General features: G+C 38.3%; 1 protein-coding gene across 2 annotated transcripts; it reads right to left on the bottom strand.

Moving 5' to 3' along the window:
* Positions 1-571: 571 nt before the first annotated feature.
* On the bottom strand, positions 572-20,623 carry ppm1aa (protein phosphatase, Mg2+/Mn2+ dependent, 1Aa). 2 transcript variants are annotated; one of them, XM_028565257.1, is made up of 6 exons: positions 20,186-20,623; positions 18,372-19,225; positions 18,118-18,235; positions 16,218-16,329; positions 16,051-16,108; positions 572-1,454 (listed from the first exon to the last, which is right to left on the bottom strand). In XM_028565257.1, the coding sequence occupies exons 2-6, from the start codon at positions 19,206-19,208 to the stop codon at positions 1,419-1,421; spliced, it is 1,161 nt and encodes a 386-aa protein (XP_028421058.1). In that variant the 5' UTR covers positions 19,209-19,225; positions 20,186-20,623; the 3' UTR covers positions 572-1,418. The 2 variants fall into 2 exon arrangements, with proteins under 2 accessions (XP_028421058.1, XP_028421059.1); XM_028565258.1 differs by lacking the exon at positions 572-1,454 and adding an exon at positions 7,464-12,372.
* Positions 20,624-20,940: the final 317 nt, after the last annotated feature.

The following is a 20,940-nucleotide window of genomic DNA, read 5'->3' as shown; positions in this document are numbered from 1 at the left end:
ACATACTGGCAGCATGAATGGAGGGCTTTGGAAAAGTAAGCTCAAAGCCTTGCGTAATGCCTGTTAACAACACAACGGGATTACAAATAGTTTTTAAAATAGCCTAAAAAATCCATACACCTGGAGATCAGATACAGTCACTGAGAAGAAAGGTAATTCTTTTTTAACAGTGGAAACACAGTAGTAGTAGGCTTATGCTGCAACCAAATATTAGTTAGGACTGCATTTACTAGCTTGGTTCCTTTGATTGGATTAACTGTTTCTGATGTATTATGGAGGAGGTATGGAAATGTACACAATCTGATCAGAAACAAAGGAAATTTATGAAGACGTGCAAAGAAGAAATAAAGCTTTTAGCAGCAAAGGCTACAGCAGATGAGTCTCCTGTGAAGATACTTCAAGTATTAGTAATTCGGAGCCATGATAGAGTAAAATGTAACAATTTCAAAGCAACACATGAAAAACCACCTGTGCACTTTTATATGATGAAATTATATGGGGATTTAAATGCATTTAATCTTTTGTGGATTATTGAAAGAAATGTTGCTTCACTCAACTGGTAAATAGAAAGGAGTAACTGTACTGTAATTAAATGTTCTCGCAAAGCAGGAAGGCAACATAAAGCCAGTCAGAATGTGGAATATAACAAATGCAGTTTGAGTGTCACTGCAGGTATTGTTTCACTAATTCCAGCCCACCATGATGGGTTGTGGTGAATTTCAGAAGTGAGTACTACTGAGCTGCTCCTATCTGAGCCTTAGGCCTCTGGCACTGTCCTCTCTTATCTTTATACCACAACTAATAACACAATTCTGGTTTCTAGAATTCTTTTTTTTCTAACTTCTATTCATACAAGGTTGGCTGAGCATACATGCTCTTTTACAGCCGAAATGAATTTGAAATGGAGAATGGAGAAACTGTTTATTCATACTTAGCTAGTGGCCTACAGGAGTATTAATAATAATAATAATAATAATAATAATAATGTGAAGTCAGTGCACCTTTATAACTACACTATCATTCCCAGTGGTGTTTTGCTGCTTTACTGAGGTTTAAAGAATCACATACTGCTGTGATTGATTTGTCTATCTGGCTGCAAGTTCTTCTCCAATCAAATTCCTTTTCATTATAATCTAGCATTAGTAAACTAATCTACCTGTCTTATATAATATTTCAAGTAGTATTTAAGCCACTGTTTGGAATTATGTTACGCAATGGCCATGACATGTGTGGATAAGTTCATCTTAAAATGGGTCAAACTACAGGGAGATCTAACGTTGAATGACTAGTTGGGCATATCAGATGTGCATGTATCAATAATTTTAAAAATGATGAAGTGAGAGGAGATACTTCATTACAGTGATGGACAAATATGAAGCAACAAATGCTTGCTTGACATCCTCTGATTAGTTCTTGTTTTAGCTGAAACCACGGAAGAAGAGGATGTCTAGGTCCTGGGGGTGGGGTTGGGGTGGTGGAGGGGGGAGAAGAGCAGGGTGCAGATGAAGTGAAGTTTAAAGATACAAATGAAGTCATGGCATGCAGGAGGAATGACTCAATCACCCACAGGCTGCATGCTACCAGATGTCAGACAGCATGCAGAAGAAATTAAAGAGACAGATCGGTACGAACAAAGGACCAACATCTTGCAACATTAAGGTGTTTTTTTTTTTTAAAGCCAATAATGGTTGAGTGCCCACTAGACGGCACAATAACTGGACACCTACAGACATCCATCTCACCACAGCCTAATGACGCACAAGAAAGCATGCTGTAAACGACAAAAGGCTGTGCAGGTTCAAAAGAAAAACTATTTGCTAGCAGTCGCATCAATACATTTTCACAGGAAAGCAAAATAGTGGGTCTTAGACAAATGGAGTAATGAAGAAAAATTCTGGTTTGGATTGACAGAGGCGGTAATGAAGGTACTGAACAAACACTGTATGGCTTTAACAGTGCTTAACCATCAAGAGATAATAATCATTTACTGGGTATTTGTGTGAATGCTGATTCAGCAGCATTCACAGTACTGTTATCTGATTCTTCATTCTTCAACTTTCTTTGGTCGCCTCTAACTTCTGCATACGATCAGCTACAAAAAACATTAAAATATCAAAATGTTCAGCTCTTTAAGCACATGATGGGACCTCTTCAACATTTGTTCTGCTATTTATACTTTTTAAAATATTAAGCTTTAAAAAAACAAAACATTTACAATAATGTCAATGAGAGCAGGCTTCAAAACCTCTTTTACTTCAAAATATATCTCCGCCTTCATACTTTCACATACAGACGCAATTCAAACTTTAAACCATTCGTGAAAAATCCAGCTATTAGGCTATATGTCAGCAGTTTGATATATTTTACAGTTTTTGTGAAATCACTGTTTAAGTTTAGTGTTCCTTTCAGGCATTTTCATCAATGATAATGGGTGTGTATTGCGTGACTTACAGTGGGTGATGTCATCGCTAGAACAGGAGTCAAAAAAAATATCATCTTAGTTCCTTCTCTATAAATTGCTCTCACGCCCACAATTTTTACTTGTCATACATGATTTATATGTTAAAACGTAGGTCTTCTTGTCTAGTTTCAGCCCATGTGCTCACGTAAGCTATAGGAGTTTTTGAATTATGACTCAGAGCGACAAGACGGTCGGTGGATCTTTCATTGACGACAACGTTATTTATCCTCATCCACTCTTGAGAGTATTTTGAAACTGCGATTTCAGAGTCATTTTTTATTTTTATCTACACAAATTATATACCAATATGTTCGTAAAGGCCTTCTGGCTCTCACAATGAGGTCAATTTACTTATGCCACCTATAGTTTAGGCTAAGTCTGAGGCTTCTTTTCACGGGTCGCTCTCTGTGTCCCTTAATGGGAGCAGTTTGACACAGGTGGCACGGTCGTTAGCTGATCACAGAGATCAAATCAATCTCCTCTGTGTTTACAAACATGGCCACAGATTTATTCCACCAAAATGCCACAACAAAACTCAAACCGCAAGCCCCAGTTAAACCACCATGGCAAATCAAGCCAGTCAACATGGGTATATCCCTGTTATGACAATTCAGAGATCACCTGGGTCAACCTGGAAGCACTGCATAACAATTACCTTAAGTTCTAGAAATGGGCGGGGCTTTACATGTCATATTCAGTGAACAGCTAACATCACATACTCCCGTCCAGCTGTATACCAGCAGAACTGTTTTGTAGCTACTTGAAATTGTCATTGTACAGTAAAGAGAGAGAGAAATAAAGCTATTTGATGAGGGTTCCGTAGTGATTACATTATGATTCCTCCCCCTTTAAGACGAGGGGAGAACATTTCTCTTCTTTTTTTTTAAGATTATTTTTTGGGCATTATTAGGCCTTTATTGACAGGACAGCTGAAGAAATGAAAGGGGAAAGAGAGGGGGAATGACATGCAGCAAAGGGCAAAGGGTGGTGTTACCCAACTTTTGTATTCATAGAAACAGCTAAATTTCAAAGTGGCTTGTTTGGTGCATATTTATCAATGTATCTCTCAGTCCTGGCTTGCTACCAGATGGGTCTGACCCATGAGTTTGCTGGGAGGCATAGGGAGTACTGCCCCCCTGGTGGCTGAAACGGGTAATTGCATTGTTTAAAAAATGAGTGGAATAATTACGTCTGGCATGACCAGATATTTTATAAATATCTTAGCTAAATAACACAAAACAACTAAATGGTGGTAGGTAATACATCTGATTTCATATACTGCTTTAGTAACAAAAATATTTCCTGGCTGACGATGCGAGCAGCAGGACGTAAAAAACGAAAATGAATGTTGCTATGTTTGATGTCAGCTTACTAACTGATTGTGGGTTTTGTGTAGATTTGGACTTACGTTTATTCCACTTTGTTTAAACGGCGAAGTGGAGGAAGCCTAGTGACGACTCCATAGCAACCAGTTTGTGTGTTGAATGTTACCCAGAGTGCTTTGCTGAATGGTCTCAATGTTTCATTATTTTATTTCATGTGAATACTAGTTTACTAGAGGAGTAACTTAGTATTTGAAGTAATGCAGTAATGCAGGAAGTGTGCATTTAGTTTCCATGCTTATTGTGTTTCCACAACAACGTTAGTGAGTAAATCTACTGAAATGGCCACCACACCATAACAGAGGAGTTACTACTAATAATGAGTTAACTGGCTTCGATATGTAAACTTGGCGGAGTGCCCCTTTAATACAGGTCTGTCTGACATTTACTCTGTTTCCAGGACAATTTAAATAAACATACAAAGAGGCAAAACAGTGACTGCCTGAACTGCAGGTCAATCACTTACAATCAACAAAAAACATGAGAATCAACTAAATTGGTTTTCTGTAAACTATCATGTTGTATTGAAAGGGGTTTCAGTTTTTTGCCCCTGTAGTTGTGACACACAACTAGTCACTTGCCAGACGAGTTATTCTGAGACAGGATTTCTCTTCCCACCCCTCTTCCATACAATGAAATATTGATGAATGGTGGGGATAGTGGGTAGCTGTCAACAAATTCCACAGCTTCCCGCCACCACTGATCAGAAACACAGAATCAGAAACAGTGCTGACCTGCTGGCTAGAGCTGACATTAATCCTAAATCTTCCAGTCAGTGTGAAGGAACGCCAGGACACAATGTGGTGGTGGTGGTGGTGGTGGTGGGAGCAAAGGCTGATACAGGTTCTAACAAGGAAAGGTGCTGATGCTAATGAGTGTATCTGTGGCTCTTTAACAAGCATGCATCATTTGATGTCCTAATTTACAGTGAGCTGTGTCTCAGGGGTGCAGGATAATGAGCTGGCCCGGGATTCCCAGGGCAGCAGCTTGTGTAACACACCTCATGCAAGGGGACGCTCACTCCCACCAAGTGTAAGAGAAAGAGAAAGAGAAAGAGAGAGAGAGAGCGAGAGAGAGAGCAGGACGGACATATTGGATGTCTGTAGGAGAGAGAAGGGCGAGAGGGGGCAGGGTGGGGAGGTGGGTACATGTCATCCCGGCTTGATATGCTTGTTTGTACACACCAATCATTGAATCACTGCAACCAAGTGAGAAAAGCTTGTGTTCTCTGTGACAAACTGACCTCAGGCAACAAGAACACTCACAGAAAGAGGAAATGGAGAAGGAAAACATGGCAGGGTGGGGGAGAAGAAGAAGCAATAGAGAACAGAGCAAATGTTGGATTTGATCCTTATCGAGCTACATCTTGTCCACGAAACACCCGTCAAAGAAATCCCTTCCCTGGCTCTCCTGTGCTTAACTCAATCATAAAATGTCCCTTCGATTTACAGAGGAATCCTGAAAAATCTGGCTCTTACTGCACTCCAAAGCAAATTAGCAAATGTGGAGCTCAGTGACCTCGGTGCAGAGAGCATCCACACAGAGTATGCAGTGTGCCCTACCACCCCCACCTCTTACTGCTGCGTCTGCATGGCTGAATTAGTCAAGCTCAAATGGGTCTTTCCGCCATGAGAAGCAGAGCATGGCATGCTCTAAACAATGGCAGGCAGTTGACGAGCCAGCTCCATTTGATGATGGCTTCTGCCAACGTGGTCGCTTTTTTATTTATGTCGGGGAATATAAGGGCAGCATGATTCATTGGGGGTGCACAGGTGGCCCAGGACTAATGAGTCCCATTATGTGCAGTTCTAACATGCAAATTGCTCCAGGAAGGATGTACGTGCTTTAAAAAACAAGCTTATTTTAGATTAGAATTGTGATATTTCTCAATTCTGTGGTAACGTGTCTGGAATTTTTTTTAGGCAATAGAAATTGTTCCCAAAGCAACAGAGGGGACAAATTTAATACTAAGAGGCTACAAGTGCAACAACACAGTGGCAAAATTTAACACCATAAAAGTCAAATGTTAAATATTATTTCATGCAACTATCATCATATCAACTATCATCATCTGTCATCAACATCTACTAAATAAATACTAAGTAAAAACACAGAGTTTCTATCAATTAACTTTTCAGAGGATTATTTGTCTAGGAGTGTGAATGCTAAACTGGTGTTTGTAAGCAGTCTCAGCTATTAACACTGCCCCCCCTCTGGCCTGCTGGCTGCCTGATTGGGATGCTGCTTTTGCATGAATCAGTCAGACATTGAGTAAAAAGAGAAAGCTATAGCATGGGAGACATTTTGTTTCATATCTAACAACAGATACCCACTCATTGAGGAAAAAGTCATCTGTAAAATATACACTTAAATATACACATAGCAATATTAACAGCTGCTGGAGTAGTAAAGCAAACTCCAAACTGCATAATACATCTAACCTTGCTTCAGTATCTTTAAAGAATACACAAACACATCTCCAGCAATAGCTTGTTTAAGCATGCCAGTCAATTCATCACAGGAGCCACAACAATCCAAATTGTACCTGATCTATTAACTGCTCGCCACTGAGCACCGTTTGAACGTTTGACCTTCTAACACAGCTCATGACATTATGTTGACATTTGAAGTAATCCCTCCCACGGTTCTTAATCCCAGTGGCCGTGGACCGCCCTGACCCATCCTCTGAGCTCAAGCCCCTGACATGCACTCACCACCACACACTGACAGAAAAGGCAGGGAGACAAACAGGACTCTTGATACCCAGACAAGTCAACACCACCACTGTGCTTTAGAAAGCTCATGGGGCTCAAAAACATGCAGCGATATAAGGTCTTGTTAATTATCAAACTGAAGCACACATTGAATATGCAAGGTGAGGATTTTTACCATTACATTTTTCCAATTGTGAAAACACAGTTCATTTAAGAACACTTGCCTCACATTCTGAAGAATCTTCTAACATCTGGATGATAAAATATTCAGTCCACTGCACGATAAAAACAGATTTTTAAACCATTTCTCAAGTTGTGCCTGTATTCCTGATACCAGCAGCCCAAAAGGACATCATTACAAAAAAGAGGCACCATTCGAGAAAACGGGTTACAAATGTTTTATCGTGCAGTTGACAAAATATTATTCATCCAGATGTTAGACAAGTCTTTCAAAATTTTAAGTATTATCTAAGTATTATTAAATTAACTTGCAAGGTATACATTTTTTGGAAGATCCTATGTTTAGCTCTGTGACTTGAATGTAATGGTAATACATGAGAGGCACAAACTGGTGCTAACTGTCTGCCAGTAATTTACATTACGCTCCCTTCTACATTTTAACATTTAAGATATGTCTGGAGTCATGTTCTGCATGGTATACTGTGTAGTTAGTATCACAGAAGATCTACACACTAATAAATCTGTACATGAGTCTTAAACGTACTGTAATACATGTTTAAGTGGCAGGATGGTGCAAAGCAAGTTCATTTTTTTTTTTTTTTTTTTTTTTACAATAGAAGAAAGTTTCACTGGTGCAACAGACCCAAACAGATACAATTCCTTCAGTTTCAATAGGGTCCTCGCACCATCGGTGCTCGGGCCCTAAAAAAGTGGTGAAATGAGAGGTACAAGATGACAACCCATTTATTTAGTAATACATTCTGCAAACTAGAAATTTTATTCAAACTTTAAAGGCTAAAAAATGAAAGAAAGGGAAAGAAGGGGAGAAGATGTAAGGAGCAGGAAGAGAAATGCATCAATTCACAAGCAAGGAATGCAATTTGTTCAATCGACAACACAAATAGTACAATTTAGTTCAGGGAACAAAGCTTTTTTAAACATTTTTTTCTGCCATTCGTTTGGAGCTAGAACATAATACAAAATATACAGTTATTGAACTTTGTAAAATCACTCACAGAGACCTCTGAGAAGCATTTGAATCAACATTGACAATACTTATCTACAGCACTCTAAAGCTATTCTTGAATGTAATCATAAATATACCAGACATGAATGTATGTATGCACATTTTGAATGCTTACGAGGTTACCATGTTAAAACACTTGCATTAGTTAAAAGTATGACATCATCTGCAGTGGAAAATTAAATAAGCTTTCAAAACTGAGATTCAATAAGGTAATATGGGGGGGGGGGGGGGGTGGGGATAGCATACAAACCAGTGATGGTTGAAAAGTTGTACCATGTAACAACCAGGACAAAGTCACTTTGTTGATAGCTTACGTACCCTAAGATGGGGACAGTTTTGAATCTATAAGAGTGTAATGTCAACAGCATTACTCCTCGTAGTGTTTTGTTGAACAAGTATTTTAGGGGGGCAACACGAGATTGGGTAAGGCAAATCGGTGAGCTTATTTATGAGCTGAAAAAGGTCAGCAAAGTGAGGCTCAGGTCGCCCTGTCAGGGGACAAATAAACCACAACTGCGAAGGGTCACACAGTAAGCGCCACAACCAAGGTACATCAATATGTACAAGAGGGCGCAAGCATTTAAATCTCTTCAACATCTGCCAGGTAGTGCTCCGTACAAGAATATACAGGATGCATTCCAGGCAACCAAAGGTAACTCTGTAAATAGCTTTATAATCTTTTTTCTACAATAACAATTTCTAAAAAAAACAAACACGCTGATTATACAGATGATTAGTGCACATGACTTTTGTCATTTAGTCACTTCTCACACTACTCACCTTTCTAAAACCCTGAACCCTCAATACAATTCTAGATTGAGCTAAATGAGCATCACACAAGTGGAAAAGTTGGTGAAATTAAACAGGTAAGCAGTTGAGGGTGTTATGAGGCGGGCGGGGGCAGTTTGGATCTAACCTAACACAAAAACACTTCCTATTCATGTAATGAGGTATTTCAGTTCATGAAAAATTAAATAGAATAGACTCTTGGGATCTTTTTTTTGTTCTTTTTTTTGTTTGGGATGTGGGTCTAACAGGGAAACGATGATAGACATTTTACATGACAAACAAAACGCCCAGATGTGACAAATCACAGCCAGGCCACAGTCAATATCTGCGTAAATTTTAGCTACAGCAATTTTGAATACTAAAAAGCTAATTTTTACATTTTTCATTCTGTGGTTTGTACAAATGTGTAATTAACCAGCATCATTTAAGGGCCACATCCTGAATTGTAAATCTCTAGGGCAATGCAGGACAGTCCAGGGGCGGGGGGTATTGATGGCCTTGAGATGCAAATAAATATTGTATGTTACTTATTAAAAATTGCATGAAATGTTGCTTTAAGAGTCATCAGCACCTACCAGATTTGCAGCTGGGTGCTGAAATAGTTTATGAGAGACATTAAGTGCACTCACTTAACAAATATAAGCAATGCATCGCAAAATAAAACTGCTTATCTTAATACAAAAGGCATTTCTATACACATTAAGTTTTTCCTCAAACATAGTGAATAAACTGACATGAAGGGTTTACATTTTACATTGTGAGTACAGTAGGTATTGGTAAGTATTGTGTTAGAAATACAATACTGTTATTTCAAAAAACATGAATTAAAAAATGTTTTTACTGTACGGTTTGTTTTTTGTTGCATTTTAGGTTTTTGCTTTTTTTGAGGGAATATTCATGCAAACACACAAAGAAATCTACTGAATTATGACTAAGTTGTAATTGTTGTAAAAGTTGTAATAATGTCAATTCTTGGGTGACTGGCCGTTTAAAGGTACCCTATGGAGTTTCCACTGTAAACACAGTTAGGTTTACATTCAACATTTCTTACCAAAATGCATTGTGCGTGTCTTTAAGGCCTAACAAACATGACTAATGCTATTAAATACGTCACAAAAGATTTTCAATGGCTTTTTTCGGTTTTGAAACCTGCATTTATTAATCAGTCATATCGTCTATTATACCGCGTTACTAACCTAACTGTTGATACACATTACTGCCCCCTTCAGTCATGTTCCCCTTTAAGCTCATGCTGGTAGAGCGAGGACACGCTCATCAAAATATTTCTCTACAGCATCACCAGTGGTCAAAAACTCCAGAGTACCTTTAAAAGCTAACTAACGGCAAAATAAATCTCAAAATAAAGTTAACATCACTCTAATATCTTTACATTCTTAACAGCTTTTACAGGGTTACAGCTCAGTTCTCCTTTATAGTTACTTCTTGTGATATCGACCTGCTACTACTAAATTTGAATGTCTTTGGCCTTTTTGTAACTAAAGCCTATTAGAAAGCAGCTAATTTAGGATTAGTCTGTTTTGTTAAAGATTAAATAATTTGCTGCACCTAAATGCAGTGAAATTGTTAGATTGTCATTTTGATAATTAGAGTTACAAATTTAGTACATTATTGTGTATTATGTAAATTAAACTGTTCAAACCCTCAGTGTTGATCAGAGGGACACCAAAGTGATTAGAGGGCAACCCTTGTTTACCAAAACACAGAAATATTCAACTAACTATCCCAAGACAAACCAGAATCACATTTTGTCCATGGCAAAAAACTAACTCAAGCGGCATGATTTATTCCTTGAAAGTTTAAGTCCAAAATATATACATACATAAATTTCCAACAATGCAATTTTAGACAAAAGGCAGAAAATAAATCTGAAATAAAACCATTTCTCTTCAAGAAATATAGTGAGAGTGTGTGTGTGTGTGTGTGTGTGTGTGTGTGTGTGTGTGTGTGTGTGTGTGTGTGTGTGTGTGTGTGTGTGTGTGTGTGTGTGAGATACAGATTTAGTCTGGGACTATTCATCTTTTCAGAGGGGAAAATTAACCCACAGATCATACACTATAGCAGCAAACTGTATTGTGCTGGCTTGTGGTGCCGTGAGGGAGGATTTTAGGCAGAGCAAACCCGACGAGAATAAAAAGGTGCTATACAACCATGAGAACTCATTACAGTTAGATTTGTTCTTGATTTGAATGTTTAACTAAAAACCATGTGAAGAATAAAAAAATAGCCTTGTAAGTTTTAGAGTCAACAGTTTGTCCTATCATCAGACTGGTAGTGGGTGATTTTCTCTAAAATAGTCAGTGCTTAAACTGTTCACATCAGTCAAATTATCAGATGTTAAAAGGTAAAGGCTAAAACTATCTGTACCACATACAAAAACTGAATCTCATGAAAAAGAAACTTGGCATAGGCTGTCATAAAGCTGAAACAAGAGATTATAAAATCATATGGCACCCACAGTGGGCACTGGTAACAATGCATGTTTAGAAACTGATATTTAAATATGACACACTAGAGGTGTAAACTAATGCAATGCACCATGGGTAAATTGAACCGTTTATGCCATCTCAGGTTACTGTATAATTCTGATATATAGCTTGATGTTGTTCAAATAGCGTAACAGCATGTAAACTCTGTTATCCAAAGTTTTTTTGGAATAAGTAGTAGTGAAAGCCTATATTGGGATGATATGGAACACTGGCTAAAAAAAGACAATGGGTAAGAAGTGGGAAAGCAATTCCCTTTAACTCCAGCCTGGTCTGTTGTCTGAAACACCATAGCAAATTTAAATTAGAGTTGCACATACAGATCTGCCTTTACACTGACACACGTGCGTACATACATACACACAAGCACGCACGCACGCTTGTAAGTATCTATTCGCACAGACAAATGTGTTAACAGGGGTCTTTTTTCATCAGATGCCTTAGAAGAAATAAAAATAATTCATGTCAAACTTCCAAAATGACCGAGAAACACCGCCATTATTATTTGAGCATGTACAGAAAACCACTTACAAAAATAAAATACAATAAAAAAAAAAAAGCACAGGGAAAATAATTAGGATTTAGATGGTTTGATAGAGAGCTTACTGTGCTGTCAACTATACAATTTACCCGTTTTTTTTTGTTTTTGTTTTTTAAAAAGGAGCATAGACTAACTGAAAAAAAGGAAAGTAAAAGCGCAGAAACATTGTGCCTGGAGGACAAGCAGTAATATTCACTGAATAGACATTTGTTACAATTCCAGAAGAGCAGGAAAAGGCAGATAGTGCATAAAAAGGTTCTCTTTTTCATTTCTTTCTTTTTTTTTTAACTTAAAATCAAGCTGCATTAAATACAGGCTGTTTGTACAGGACAATTGCACTTCACAAAAACAGAAATATACAAACACACACAAGGAAATGTGAATCAAATTAATTACAGCAAAAAAAAAAATAATCTTACTACTTAAGCTGATTAACAAAAAGAAAGAAAACCATGGGGACTCACTTGTTATGGATTACTTTAGAGGAGAGTATTAGGGTGGGTGAACATAAAGGGGGAGACAAGACAGTGGGGATCCTGAACTCCAGAGTGGATTGGTGCTGCACTATTCCAGGTGTGTGTGCATGCAACTCCTCTTCCTCTTCTTCCTCCTCCCATGAAATTCCCTTCTTAGAAACCAAAAGCTCAGAGTGACGGAGAGACAGACTGCTGAGCTGAGCTGCTGTGGGTCTTGAGAGGATGGTGGTTTGTAAACTCTATGCTGTGTTAGTGGTAGGAGGTTGTGTTACCACATGTCGTCTGTGGACGCAGAGTCCTTGATAAAAGAGGAGAGGAAGGAAAAACCCTTCAGACTCTGGCTATACACCCCTGAGATCTCTATCAAGAGCTGGACAGGTTAAGCATATATGACACAAACTGACAGAATAAAAATCATCCAGGAGTTGATAGAGATTCTTGCGTTTCAACACCATTATTTCCCCCCAACATATTTGATGCTATTGTAAATACTTTTACAGATAATCTGGAGATGAAGTAATATATCATTATTTGATACAAATTTACATTTTTTATGAATGCTGTTTTAGTGTACAACATAACTATATACCATTGCCATAGAAAACACTCATTACTCATTGGCCGTGTATAAGGCCACTCTGCTGTGTTTTATCGTTTACTTACCACCACCAAGTAGGGTGTGAAGCTTCTGACAACATTTGGCCATGATATTGGTTTTCAAATAAACAGTAAAAGTGACTAGTATGGTCTATTTTTTTCAACCAGCTATAGCAAAAATAATCTTAGAGTTCAGGTAAGTGTAGTGAGGGTTTTAGCACCCTCTCAGCCAAACCACAAGTGACATTAGTAATTTATACGGTACATCAATCCAAATCTACTGGTCAAGACTTAAATTCATTTCATTTTTCTAACAATTATTTTTTGGGGCTTTTCCGCCTTTAATTGACAGGACAGCTAGGTGAGAAAGGGGAGAGAGAGACGGGGAAGACATGCAGGAAATCGTCACAGGTCGGTTTTGAACCCTGGACCTCTCTGTCGAGGCATAAACCTTGAAGTATATGTGCGCCTGCTCTACCCACTGAGCCAACCCGGCCACGACAACTTAAATTTATACTTGTGAAATAAAGATTGTTTATAAAAAGGTGTACATACATATTTTGATATGTTTTAACAGATATTAGACCAGGCTACTGCATTATGAAACTGTAAAGCATAATTTCATAAGAACATAAATGTTGTGTCTCAGTAAAGAGACTAAAAGAAAAGAATTTACTTTGTGCGAATATTTTGCCCAATAGTTGGTTGACTGTTAATCTTGGTAGTATGGAAGCCCTAAACTACTTTCATATGATACAATAACTGGTCCCAGGATCACACAAACTAATCCATTTAACTGGAAAAGGTGAACGGTCATGTAAAACAGACACAGCTGAAATTTATTTACATGTACACTGTATGTATGTATACTCTATGCACATATGTGATTCATTTGGCTCAGGATAATATATATTAAAAAAAGCAGACCCCCAAGACACATGCCAGGTATATGTCCATACTCCACAACCAAACTTTAATCAGGCTATAAAATACACGTGTTGATGATATGAATGATAAAGCAAAGTTGTATGCTACTTCATACTTTACTAAATGTTCCTGATCTATTTAAGGCCTGCTCTATTTCAGGTTGTTTTAGGTTTGTAATGTGGCAATGTTTGGACGCTCTTGTTGTCTTGCCACAGATAGGGGCCATTTAAAAAAAAAAAAAAAAAAAAACTTGTATGACAAGTTTATATATCAACTTGTTGAGACTGATTATTGAACATAAATGTAATGACCTTTCACTACAAGTTCAGGCATAAACTTGGCATCAATCATCCTTTGGGTTGGAACAGTAAATGGTGCAGTAACTACATGCCAAGACATAGAAAAATATACTCACAATGACTGCCATTATTCTCATAACTGTTGTAACTGCCATGTTATTTTAGCACTACCTGCAGGATACATCACTGACAATCATGTTTAATAGCCAATCTTAAGGATCGGAAACAGGGCCAATCTGGGCATACTTAAATGGATCTGTATCAGCAAAAATAAACCTGATCAAATGCCTGTCCTTTTCCCGTTTAAATCTGCTCTCCTTTACGCCAGCTGAGCTCTACAGTGCGAATATTTTGACCAATTAGAGTTCAGTGAATGTGTAAAGATTATTTGGGTACAATGGTGCAAGTGACTCAGGTTTTTGACACCTGGATTGGCAAAACAGACAAATTTGCTAAGCTCCAACACTAATGCATATGTGAGGGAAGAAGCAGAGGGTTTTTCTAATTGTAACATCTTCTCTGGTAAAACTATCTATCTGATCGCATAGCGTAATCTTTTTTGAACCAGTATTTGGAGCAAGTAGCTTGTGAAAGAAAAAGTGTGCCAGATTTACGTAGTAGGCCACACTAACGAAAAGAACACAGAACTCTTTAGCCATAATGCTACGTGCTATCAAACATGGTCCTGACAGTATCACACTGAGTGGTTGTTGTTTTTTGAAGAGACAAAATACAGACAAATTCTTTAAGGGGGGAGAGATCTGGTGGGAAAGACCAAATAGGGGATTGTTTGTGCTTTAGAAACACAATCACAGTGCACTGGAGATGTAACAGTACTGTCACCTCACAATTAGGTACGATGCACAAAACTTTAAGAAAATTCACAACTAATATATTTACATTGTTAAAACATAGTGCAACAGTATATACAGTGTTGCACCCCTACCTTACGCATACAGCAAAATCAACATCAGACTGGCTTCAGAACAAGAATGTAAAAGTCCTTCGGTGGCCACACTGGCCAGGCCAAATCTCAAACTATTTCATAAAGAATTATTAAAAGTGTTCACAGCCTCCCCCCTCCCTGCTTGACCAAGCTGGAGCAAATCTGCAAACAAGTGGATAATGTCCAGATGTGCAAAGATAATAAAGATGTGTCCTAGAAGAAATGAAAGTGCAAATGCTGCAAAAGGTGGTTCAAATGACTACTTACTCAAAAGTATGAATATAGTAACAAATACTCTATACGGTTTCTATGAGTCACTTTGAATACATTTGTAAACATTTCAGAGAACCCGAAGGAAGTCAAGGGGCCTGACGGCTTTCTGGAGGTAGCCTAATTTCCGAAATAACTTAATGTGTGAAAATAATTTTAAAAATCCATCTTTATACAAACACGAAACACTGAAACAAAGTGCCAACTTTCAATGTCAAGGACAAGGTGACATGTGCACAATTCAAATGTAGCTGACCAGGTGAGCTTATCTGATGAAAAATCAAAAGCATGATATTTGAGTGGACAAGGGCAACAGCTTTGTGCTCTGTTTGTATATAAAAAGGAATAGCAATGTTCCTTTTTTAAACCAGTATGTGAGAGAGTTAATGCTTTTATTCCATCCACACAAATACCAGACAATTTCACTTATTAGCTCTTTCATTTATAGAGCACTAATTAGTGAAATCAGCTCATGTGGAATGAAACTGAGCCTCTTTGGCATAGGACCTGCAATGCAGATGTGGTCCTTTGTCAAAATGAAACATTCAAATTTAAATTAAAGTTATGCGACTGAAGTTTTACTAGGACTCTTTAAGGGAAACAATCAGCCCACTTTGCTGCTGGTGTCAGCCATCCAGAAAAAGTGTAATATTAAAACTATATAATAGTGCTTTTATCAACTTTCTCTGTCTTTCAGATTCACAAACTGGAAAGAAGGCAAAGAGACACCGTAAGCAGGTCACTATGTCATCGCAGAGTGAGTCTGTAACATTTTTTATTTTTTGGAGTGAATTAGATTTTTCCTCGTTTCATCTTGTTGAATACTAATGACACATGCATAAAATTGGTTCAAATTTGCTGGTCACACATCAAAAAGCATGCATGCTCCATGCCAAGCACACCCTAGGGGAAGTTACATGACAAGTAGGATACTTACTGTGTCATCACTTCGGTAGGGGTTGAGTTTGTTGTACACTGCTTCAACAACACTTCGTCTGAGAGGAAGAAAAAGTATAAAAATATGAGACGTTAGCTTTCATTAAAATGAATTAACTGAAGAAAAACTTGTCCTTGTCATCAATTCTAACCGCAAAGCTCACTCACTTGCTTGCCAGCTCTCCTCCAGGAGGGAGGTTAGGGATGCTCTCAGATGCTAACGTCCGCATAACATGGACCAAATCCGGGACACCTTCATCCCCCTGCTTTTTGATGATCTCTGTTGAAAAACAAAAGTTGTATTTGGATAATTTCAAAAGAATGTACAGAAGTGTTTATTTAATCCTGTTTAGGGCTCATTGCATGGGTCAAAACTAGTCTCAATTCAAAAAAACGTAAAAATGCATGTCTCCTTCAAAAACAATCCTAGGAACTCCGAAGGACTTACTAATACCTGATTGATATATGCAATTAAAATGTCATACAAATGTGTTATGAAATAACAGAAATATTATGGTTGAAACCTCCCTTCAGGTCAATATTTTCTTGTTTAGACTGAAGCACAGAAGATAGAGGTTTGGTTTTGATAATACTAAAATGATACCATTATTATGACTTATATTGCTCTTTAATAGTTTTTTTAGTAACACTCTCCTTACTCCTGTGTTATGCATCTACACAGACAAAACGATAAGGCCACCTTCAATAAATTATTTTAAATATGATATTTATCTTACATCTACAGTACTGCATGTCAGCCCATCCTGAAATAGTGATTCCTACTCTGTTGCTCTTCCTGAGTTTTATTTCTCCTTTTTTTTCCCCTCAATGAAAAAAGGTTTTTGGGGCAGTTTTTCCTCTTCTGAATCGCAGGTCCAAGGATAGAAGGTCTCATATACTGTATAGGTTGTAAAGCCCAAATTTGTAGGATTGTGTGTTTGGCCTATATTCAAATAAATTGACTTCACTTGACTTTTTCTCCTGATCAAAAGTATAAAGGTTTAGTAGTGTAACACTGAAAGGGAGAGATAATGATGTTTGAGATCAATGGCCAACTACTGTACAATAGAAAAATATTAACCAGAAAGGTTTTATAGACAAAACCCTTTTTTCTGGATGTCAAGTTGAACATTGTACAATGTGAGCTAAATTTAATTCCCAGGTGAAATGGCCTCCAGTTTGAAATTATGTCTCTATTCCGTCAAAGACAACTATAAAAATGACATTAACATGTAATTGATTGTGCATTGTTATTGTAAACAGTTGACTTAAGTTCTTTGCTCAAAAAGGTAATGTAATTAATGGTTGTGTATTTTAAACCTTAGACTCTTAAGCTCACTTGATGAAGGTCTACTGAATACAACTAATTAAACAAAATGAGCAAGTGTATGGGGATTTTACCCAATAGAAAAGGTATTTAGCTTAAAGTAATGAAGTGGCCTTCTTGTTGTAGAGAGAAAATGTCTTTAGGTTTGTGTTTCAATGTTACAAACTTTCAGCATAATGCAAAGAAAAACACTGCAAACTGCTGATATAGTCCTCTGTGTCAATATATACAGTATATGTATTAAAGATAAACCTGATGTGTTATGTGTGATCCAATTAAAATGCATCTGACATTTAAGAACCCCCAGCGGTTATAATCAAGCAGATTACAACAACAATTAAACACTTAGATTATACTCAGTCTAGTGTTTGCCTATTTTCAAATGTTGTTCTTCCTGACCACTGTAGAATATGCTCTCTGACAATAAAGGAATCAAAAGGAAAACAGTTGCTTTGTTCCAGACAGGCTTTTGGACGTTTCCCTGGCTCTACACACAGCTGTGGCAAGAAAGCCCCTTGAGGAAAATTTGGGATTTGTGATATTGGGCTATATAAATAAAACTGACTTGGCTGTGGCATACAAACATTTGCAAACTTTATATTTTCCCATGATCTTAGATGGGATGAGGTTGGATTTACACTGAACAAGAAAACAATCATAACAACAAAAGTAAAAGGGATTATGATGTCAATATCCCACTATGGTGGTCTATTAACCCCAAATATAATTTCTCTCTCCTACCTTCTACTCTGCCCTCAAGATATTTATCCAGCTCAGCCTCCCGTTTCACTGCTTCTGGAGATACCTTTGGTGCCCCAGGAAAGCAGATTAACACAACACTCATATTGTCGCGGCTCCCCTGTGGAAACATAACAACACACAACAACATATATATAACAACACAGAGGGAATGTAAATCAAGCATGATACCAAAACATGATAACAAGACAAGTGTGTAACAAAATGTGAATGTAGGTTTTGTGGACATGCCATACCTTGTACAAGCAGGTGTCAACAATTTCATTGGCGACTCTTTCAAGATCATCTGTCACCTCTAGCCTTGATCTGACAAAGTCACACAGTTCCTCATTGGCCATGACATCCCAGATGCCATCACAAGCTAATATAATGAATTCATCTTCTCCCTCGCATCTCTCTATCGCATAAACTTCGGGCTCAGGAGACACAAGCTGCTCTGTCGGGCCTTTTCCATGCACACACTTGTAGTCGAAGTCTCCCAAAGCCCGAGACACAGCCAGGGACCCATTCACTCGCTGGATCATGACTGAGCCTCCGGCATTCTGGATCCTTTCCTTCTCCAAAGGGTTGCTGGGTTTGTGATCCTGAGTGAAGAAGTGCACAGCTCCGCCCCGGCTGAGGAGTCCACGTGAATCGCCACAGTTGATGAAGTAGATATGGCTCGGAGCAATCATCACTCCCACTGCAGTGGAACCACTGCGGTCCACACCATGCTTCTTCTCAGAGATGGTTCGCATGTGTTCATCAATCTGCAGGAATCCTGTGCGGATCCCAATCTTCACGCTATCCACAGAGGGATCCTCCTGCAGAGCACTCTGGAAGTCTGAGTTGCTGGTGATGTGCTCCAGCAGGTGCTCACAGCAGTATTTAGCTACCTGAGAGCCAGCATGGCCATCATAAACAGCAAAGAACGACCAGGGGTCGAGACCATGTGGCAGACCAATTACTGCTGTGTGTGCATCTTCCATCTCGACCCGCCAACCCTGCATGCTACTTAGCCCATACCTCAGGTTGTTGCCCTCACCACGGGAATTGTATTTTTCCATCTTTGGTTTGTCCAGAAATGCACCCATTGTGTCCCTTTTAAGACCTGTAACACATTAAAAGAAATATATTAATTTACAAGATATGGCAGAAATGTAGTTTAGCCAATAATTTAAGGACTTTGTTCATACAATATTCAGTTTCTAATTGAGTAATTATGCTAATGCTATATTTTTTTAAATAAAAAAACTTTTTTATTTCCAAAGAAATACATGTCTACTGCAGGACTAGGACACAATATTCTATAATAATTGTGTTAAAACATTTAGCACGTATTTCATCTATTTGTGGAAAAAGATTAGCATATTGGAGCTGGGTTTAGGCCCCCTGTACTAACCTAAAAATAGTAGACCGGTGTACACATTTTGGCTACATATTAGGAACACTGCTGGTGTGGATCAGATTGAAACTCCCTTAAACCACAGCCTCGTCAAGCTGAACATTAAATGTTATGAGTGTAATGCAAGACATTTAATTGTATTTGAATACACCACTGGGCAGCATCTATCTGACCTTCGTTAAGCACAACACTTTACCATACTAACGTTAAGCTAACGTTACTGGGTATTAGTTAAAGCTATCGTTACATGCCTGCAGAGCTACCGTTACCCGATAACCACCACAAAACAATTTCATGAGATCTGACAAATTCTACATTAATGGCAACGCTGTGGTGATCTGACGTTAATTTACAGCATGAACATGCTCGGTAAGGATAGCTGTTGCTGTTAAATTAACGGAAGAAGTTAGCTCTGTAGCAAGCCCTGACCACAACCCAAATAAACAAACACCCTTGCCTAGTTGCGGGCCTTGACCCTTGTCCCTCACAGCTAAATTTGACAGGCCTCCCTCAACCATGGTTTGCTAACGTTATGTTTAGGCAAGGAGAGCCCTCGGCCTTGCTAACTTATTATCGCTGGCGTAAAATGCTAACATGGCTAGGATAGCTAACAGCCCGACGTCACCCAACAGTTGCAGGCTTAAGAGTAAACATTGTATGACTTACCAAATATCCAAAATACTAGTTGACAGCAACGGAAGCTGCGACAGTGACAAGGACTGACTGGTCTAAGTTCACACCAGAGAAGGTACACCGACGAAACTAGAGGGGTCGCGACGGGTTAGCTATGCTAGCTAGCCAGTTAGCATACAAATGGTGTAAGTGCGGAGGTCCCTCTTTGCGTACGCCCGTGATGCATTACATTATCTCAGCTGGCGATCTTAAGTATATTCTCACAGATTTTCTTTGTAATTTGTGGCCCGGAACTTAGAGTGGCAAAGCCAGGGGGAGCTGAAACGTCTGTCCCAGCCTCTCCACTAGACAGCTTGACAGCTCGCTAGCTAACGTTAGCTTCTGAGCAGCACAGAGCAAGCCCCCAGGAACGAACGGCGATGGGCTGGCTGTGAAGCGATTTTGGCGTTGTGGCTGAACTGCGTAATTACAGCTTCCGGGAACTGGGCATTTCTTACATGTTTTGAAGGTAACGAGATGGAAAAAGATGCTATTTTTTGTACAATTAATTTAGTTATTGCAAGAAGGATTATATATATATATATATATATATATATATATATATATATATATATATATATATATATATATATATATATATATATATATATGTGGCCATAATTGTTTTTCTAAGCGTCACAAACCTCCAGAAATTACTATTTATTTTTTCAGAATGTCATCATTTTTACTTTAGAAGAACCGCGTGATTAAATTATTGAATCCCCTTCGTGTGTGCGGGGGACCAACAG

Source organism: Perca flavescens, chromosome 20, assembly GCF_004354835.1.
Source record: "Perca flavescens isolate YP-PL-M2 chromosome 20, PFLA_1.0, whole genome shotgun sequence".
Classification (NCBI taxonomy): domain Eukaryota; kingdom Metazoa; phylum Chordata; class Actinopteri; order Perciformes; family Percidae; genus Perca; species Perca flavescens.
The sequence above is the reverse complement of the archived record's forward strand: the minus strand, read 5'-3'. Positions and strand labels throughout refer to the sequence as shown.